The sequence below is a fragment of the Salminus brasiliensis genome, chromosome 1, assembly GCF_030463535.1.
Source record: "Salminus brasiliensis chromosome 1, fSalBra1.hap2, whole genome shotgun sequence".
Lineage (NCBI taxonomy): Eukaryota > Metazoa > Chordata > Actinopteri > Characiformes > Bryconidae > Salminus > Salminus brasiliensis.
In genome coordinates, this window is record NC_132878.1 from 56307542 (window position 1) to 56315105 (window position 7564).

Genomic DNA, 7564 nt, shown 5'->3' on the forward strand with positions numbered 1-7564 from the left:
CGCACCTCTGCGGCCTACACAAAGAAATAATGGAGGTCTGCTCCCAGAAAAGGCTAAATGAGGGGGCTTGCAAACAAAGCTTTAATAACACCTACACCAGGCTGGCAAACGCAGCGCTGCAGGATTTCCAACCGAACAAGAGGAAATATGCAATCCGTGCAGCTCTGAGGTGAGGACAGCATGGTGCGATGAAGCTAAGATCAATAGGCAAACAAATAAGCACTTAACAGATTCAATAACTGAGAACTCTATGAAATTGGGACGCGTGTGAATGGCCTAGAATTCACTATTAAATCATTCTGAGGAGTGCACATTTGTTTACAGACCTAATTTGAGTAGCTGAAGTTACACCACTAAAAAGCAGTTTATGTAATGGAGCCTTTTTAAGGGCAATAAAAGGCAGCACATAATTAACTTCTCTCTGAGTTTAACTCCCTATAAAGCAAACAGCTCCTCAAATAACTCCCACATATTGCTATAAATACTAATTAGGTATTTACACTACCACATCAAACCAGTCACAACAGGGAAAGCGGCAGTTAGGTGAACTTCATTGGGAATAAACTTATGGTGGCAATTTACAGCTAATCTGCTGTGGTATTGGCGGGCACATCTAAAAAGAAAGAAGCAATGAGGAAACAAACTAATAGGGTTGAGTAGAATTTGGACCACACTGGATTGTTAATTCACCAGTTAAAAACCTATTTAGGGAAAGGGATTGGTGAAATTGTAGAGTGGATTAGTCTACAGGCCTTCACAGCTTGTGGTAACACAGTTTTCTTGGGTGTTATTGACTATTTATTTGAGGGAGGCTTACACTGAACAGAGATGTCCCACATTAGGTCAATTCACCCTACATTTACTTAATTGTTCTATGTAGAACCACAACAACTCAAATAACCATCTGGCTGATCTAAATAATACTGAAATTTCTGCTGAAATCAAGTCAAAGATTCTGCTTTTCACTCAAACTGAAACGTTGATAACATTTGGAATGAAGGATTTGTGCTGAATTATAAATTAATGTCAAACAGAAGCATTCTCACTAGTTTTTGGACCCCACTTTTTATCTATTCCTTTAAGCGTTTGACTGTTCTTTTAAGTTCATGGCTGTACATGTCTCTCAAAAAGTGTGTTGGGGGGGGGGCTTTCACTATATCAAGCCACTCCTGAACCACTGACAACGTCAGAATCGTCTAACCTGGGCTAAGGAGAAAAAGAACTGTTTCTCAGTGCTCCAAAGCCCTCTTTTCAGTCTGTGATGGTTTGGGGTGCCATGTCATCTGCTGGTGTTGGTCCACTGTGTTTTATCAAGTCCAAAGTCTACCAGCATCTGACAGGAGATTTTAGAGCTCTTCATGCTTTCATCTGCTGAGAAGCTTCATGGAGACACAGATTTCCAGCAGGATGCAGCAGCTGCCCACAGTGCCAAAACTACTACCAAATGGTAGCAGTGACCATGATATTACTGTGCTTGATTGGCCAGCCAACTCACTGTCACTGCCTTGTATCTCCAACATATTAAGGAAAAGCTCTTTCTAACTTTTCTAAGGTTAGTGTAAAAAGATTCCAGGTCATTTATATCTTCATCATGGAATTTGTACACAATATAATAAACAGCTGCCAGAATTCCATTAAGTCAAAAAGTGGAAAACAGATACAAGGTTTATTATTGTATTCATTATTTATGGTATATATCAGATGTATGCATGAATAAATTACATTATTATAAATAGCAAATACAAACTTTCTTCACAAGAGTACAGTATTTCAACTTTTTTCTACTTCCATAGCGTACTATGTCTCTTTTAGTGTTGACCTCCCGCAGCTTCCCCAGCTGTACTGTACTGACCCAGCACTCTCAGCTCTACTGTACTGGGTCTTGCAGCTCCAGTTCCCTCTCAGACCAGCTGCTTTATTCACTCACTCCTGAAATCTACAGTTTCTTCTTTCATCTTCTCTCACTGTAAATCGCAAGTGCAATTTCAAATCAGTACTGTAAGGATCACTATCACGGTCTTATACTATTTACACAATCTTTGTGAAATAAAAATCAAACTGATCTAATGAAAATATTAAACCCATTAACAGTGCAGTGCTAGCTAAGGCTATATGCATGCTCTCCTGGCTCTGTTGCTCAAAAACTACCTGCAAACTCCACAGTTTTTTCAGTGTTTTATAAAGCTTACCAGCTACCAGCCATAGAGTATTCACACATGAAGAAGCTTTTCTACATCTGTCACCTACATCTTTCCTCACTGATGCAAAACAAGACAGCATCCTGCTTGCTTTTGTGATCAATAATTGGCTAAAATAAGTGTAAATAGACTTAAAGTGTGGAAAATACTTTACTAAAATAAATGTTAGTAAAGCTTGCTTCTTATTTGCTAGCTTCTTACTCAATTTTTTTGTCCACCCTTTTAACACGTGTGGGACGAAAGTATTATTACAAATGTCTATTACTAGAGAATAGCCCCACCAGTTTGTACAGAAGTCCCTGTAGTTACTGAGTAACACACCTTAGCACATCTGTGTTAATGGGTTAAAAAGTGTAGTTAGATTCTGGCACCTACATTTAAGGTGGAACAGACATTTGTTTTGATCAGCAGGTAACCCAAACAGGGCTTTGTCTTGTCGTTACTGGCGTGTTCCAATGTGGCAGTTTTTTACTGTTTTTCAGGCTGGATTTGTTTCTGATTTGTTCGGAAAGCTAGAGGGCGCTCCCGATCGAGTCCAGAATACATGGGTCCATATGGAGCTTTGGTGCAAAATTGTAAATGATGTCATTTGTAAATTATTGACCATTTTTATTGAGACAACTGCCCTCAATTTCTCAGCACAAACCAGCATCAGACACTTCATCAACACTGCTGTCAGATTAACAAACGCTGGGAAGACTACACTTATAGAACTTTATAATTCTATCTGACCCACATCAAAGAAGTCAGTGATCTATCAGTAGCAAGAATTCCAGTCAATCTACACTCAGTAATCAGCAGTTGCTTGCCAAAATGCTGGCATCTTACTGCCTTCAGATTTAAGAATTAACTGTTATATGCACCACAGACATGAGTAAAAACTGTAGACATAAGCCTTAAACCTGTTCACTGTAGTAACTTAAAAAGGTATACTGTTAAGTATACAGTATAGTGTAAGTAAATTTAATTACACTGTATAATCCATTTTTTCTCATTCTACAAAATGAAAGACAAGGAAAACATTTATTAACATTTTAGTCATTAGCCCTATTCAGCTTGCTTATGTATTTTTGTCTTTATTTTAGCTAATGGGAGGAACAGGAAGCTGCCAGGCTCTTCATAAACTGGTCCTGGTTACAAGATGGGATGATCCTTCTTGTCCTCCGATATCTCACCCAGCACATTTAACTAAGCTGACCTGATCTCTACCTGTACTGTTAAAAAGAGGGCTACTCAAGTTTCTTTAACAAAGGCAAAAATAGCTCTAACTAGAAGCATAACACCTCAAACAACCATTTGAATACTTCATTGATTCTTTGTCTGGTTCAGACTGGAGGAAACTCAATTGTGGATGATTTGGTGTGTCACTGATTTTCCAGTTTGAACGGAGCTGCCCACCTTACCTTAGCAAATGCCCATCCCCAAAAGGAGTTCCTGGTAACGGCACTGATATAGACCATGCCTAGACCAAGTCTACACCAGACTCTTTACCAACAGCATGATATAATCTAAAACTCTACTTTATATAAACCACAGAGCTTCAATGGCACAGAAGAAGGATGTTGGCAAGACTGCAAACTCCCTTCCCCCATGTGACCCTTCATGACAGAGGGAGCAGCCAGGAGCAAGAGACATGGCACACAGCGTATTCACCGTGGGTGTGTATGAGGGAAAGGCTGAGTAGGGGGTCAGTAGCCATGGGTCACAGACCACCTGCTATGGAGGAAATGTCATTTCTACAATGTATTCTTTCTGAGAACACCTCATGGGAGTTGTAAAGAAACTATGGAGAGACCAGAGAGATAAACCAGAGCAATACCAGGGCTTGTCCCAACACATGCAACTCAACATGGGCAGAAACTGGCTCTATTTTAAGCTCGGCATCAAAACGCTCGTGCTAAACGCTTGTAATATTTGGAACCGTGAAAAATGCAAAGTCATTACACAGAACTATTAGCGTGGAAAGTGGAAAGTCAATGAGCATAGGGCAGAAGCCTACACACTTTACAGATCTGCACTGATTACACTGTTCCTCATACAATCATGCCAAGAAAACTAGGAGTGTGAGAAGTCCAAAAAAGCAATTATTCATCCTTACAAAAGAGTTTTTTTTAAAGGTTTGTGAGAAAAAGAAATGGTTCTATACAAAAACATGACAAACTCAAAAGCTTAAGCATTTCTTTTCCAAGAAGAACCAGTCTGTATATGTGTGTGTGTGTGTGTGTGTGTGTGTGTGTGTGCATGTGTGTGTGGAACGAAAGAAGGGAAAGGAGAATATCACTTTTGTTCCTATAACCATGTGTGACCTCTGCTGGTGAATGGCTCTAAGTGGGCATAGCCACACACACCCCAGCACTGACAGCTTTACAGTACTGTAGAGTGTGTGGCATCTCCGTCAGAACCCCCAAACCATACCTTCATCATGCATCACGGAAAACTTCAGGTGATGAAGATCACTTTTTAATAAAGAGAGAGAGAGAGAAAGAGAGAGGGGTACATTATTTATGGCTGTTTGATGTGTTGGAAATGCTGAAAAACACCACAGTCATTTCCATCAAGCAGCTGTCAGCTTCCCCCTGAACTGAACAGCTGAAGTGGCAGCATTTTCATTATTCTGTGTGTTCCACTTCAGTGGGTCCCCATGTTCTCAAGTCGGGCGGAACATCTCTTTCGATTATTGTTATTACTAGAATTATGATTATTGCTTCGGATTGGTTATTACTGTTGACATGTTATTGCTTCTACTATTGTTGTTGTTGTCGTTGTTGTTATTATTGTGAGACTCGTACAACTATTAACATTAATAACGATGACAGTAATACTACTGTAAAACAACAGTAACAACTAATAATACTAATCACATTAATGATGACAATGATAACCGCTTATAATAATAATAGCAATACTAATAGCAAGAAAAAAGAAAAAGAAGATTATAACACTTTATACAAGGTTATAACACTGGAATAAACCGGTGAAGCTCCAAACGTGGGCTAGCAAAAACAGCCCACCCCTCTAAAAGAACCAAGCCATCCCGAGCTGATGAACTTCTCTCATCAACCCCACATGCAGAATGCTCCACCGGCCTCGTGCTGAACATCCAGTGCGGTGTGCCAGTAAAACTAGGAGCACACCTGCATTTTCCTCACGAGCCTTTCTTAATCACAGCGGTAAGCTTATACGCCACGACCTTACCCCACTAATAAGCTCTTAAATATCAGGCAAGTTCACACGCACACACACACGCACACACACACACACTCCGCAGGCTGCTGGAGTGGACCTAATGAGCGCATAGCACACAGCTGTAAACAGCGCTGACTGCCTGCTGCAAGAATCCCTGCCCTTTAAAGTGCGCTGAGCTCAGTGTTCTCACATGGCTGAATCTGCGCGACTGCGAGCATGAAAAAGTTCCCCACAGGAAGCGGAGATGTTCCGGTGATGCTCCACCGCAGATCATCAGAGTTCGGGGCACTCCAGGCTCGCGCGCGAAACCCCGGCGCTGTGCCGTCTCCCACCTCTCCACGATTACGCACGCGGAGCGCGGGGCGCGGGGCGCGGGGCGCCTCCTGCCCCGTGCCCACCGACTACTCTCCATGAATAAAACAGGGAGCGCGCTTACCGCTCGAGCGCCGCACGATGTTCTCCAGGAAGGTGTTCTGCGGTGCCACCAGGCCTCTCTTTCCGCCGTGCATCCTGCGCGCCGCCGCGAGCGTCCGTGGCCCAAGCTGAGCGCGCACACCTGGCCGAAGCTGATCGCGAACGTGCAGCGTGCGTGCGTGAGTGTGCGTGTGTGTGTGTGCGCGCGCGTGGTGGACTCGCTCATGGTAACGCTGCGCCCTGCCCGCGCGCCTCGCCCAGCTCCACTGTGGCCCCGGAGCTCCGCCGGCTCCGCGAGCTGCGCGCTCACACATTCACACACACACACCCGCCCCCGCCCCCCACCACTATCGCCACCTCGTGTGCGAGGAACGCGCGTGCGCACTGGGCATGCTCCGCGGACACGCTACAGCGCAACAGATGGGAGCTGTCGTGCGGGATCTGGACATATAACGGAGACGCGCGCGCCTGTTTAGGACCGTCGTCTCTTCAAATAAAATTAAAATGAAAAAAAAAAAATATATTAAAAATAAAGGTGCCGGTATTTGTGCACGCGCAGCATGAGCTGCAGTTTTTAGGCTGCATATCACCAGAGAAAACTTAACGTTTTGCATTTAAAAGATCTGCCCGTGTGGACTGCTGTGACAGAACTGAAAGCTACCATGTCTGCCTGTTAACTTCATCACCAGCTTAAACGAATTACACTGCGTGTGTGTGACATACACAATAAAAACACTATCACCTCCACACAGCCTGCAGTGAAGGAGTGGAACTTCAGGAGAACTGGCAGTGTTGAAGAGGTGAGGGCAACAGTGAAGAAAGCGAGGGGGAAACAGTTACAATTACGTACATCGGAAGGATTGATGGACGGAGAGACGAGTGGGTGGATGGCTGAATGAGGACCTTACTAAAAGAAGGAACAGCCTAATTAATGAATGAATAATGGCTAGCTGGAAGGATGCGTGAATGCATGGATGGGTGGGTGGATGGATGGATAAATGAGCAGATAGATTAATAAAGCAATAGAATGGATGAATGGATGGATAGATAGATGGATGGATGGGTGAGCAGATGGAATAATAAAGTGAAAGGATGGATGGATAGATGATGGATGAGCGGATGAAATAAAGAAGGTGGATGGATGGATGGGTGGGTGGATGAATGGATAAGTGGAGAGATTGTCCATCCATCCATCCATCCACCCATAATGAATAAATGCTGGGTTAATGGGGGGGGGGGGGGGGGGGAGGGGGTGAATGAATGAATAAACAGTTATACCAATTATGGATAAATGTTGGGTGAATGAATAAACCACATATGGATGAATACATTATACCATAAAATGATTTGTGCAAATGACGTCATGAAGTAATGGTTGAATGGATGAAAGTATCATCTAAGTGAAGAGCTACAACATGAACACACTAATAAATGGACCAATCAGTCAATTAACAGTAAATTAACGAAGGTTATTAGTTGTGGCAGAGTTCACTCATTTTTATAATACACATAAATACATCGCCCTGTTAATTAATGAATTAACATATGGCCAAATATATGAAAATATATGATATATATATGAACGGATAAAGGGAATGAATGACGGCGATCAGTCGCGGAGTGCTGAAGAGTGCAGTGCTCCAACTGCAGAATTACTCCTCCTCTCCTCCTCCTCCTCCTCCTCCTCCTCCTCCTCCCTCTCTGGATTCCCCCTGCTGAGTGGGACAGAGCCCCCATTGTTCCCAGCCCACCGCTGCCTAATATGG

At 43.1% G+C, this 7564-nt stretch overlaps 1 protein-coding gene across 1 annotated transcript in view; it reads right to left on the reverse strand.

Moving 5' to 3' along the window:
* kcnh5a (potassium voltage-gated channel, subfamily H (eag-related), member 5a) overlaps positions 1-6044 on the reverse strand; it is a 107919-nt gene extending 101875 nt beyond the window's left edge. The window contains exon 1 of the mRNA XM_072682728.1: positions 5821-6044. Coding sequence (XP_072538829.1) covers positions 5821-5893 — 73 coding nt within the window. The 5' untranslated portion in view covers positions 5894-6044. The remainder of the gene's footprint in view (positions 1-5820) is intronic.
* Positions 6045-7564: the final 1520 nt, after the last annotated feature.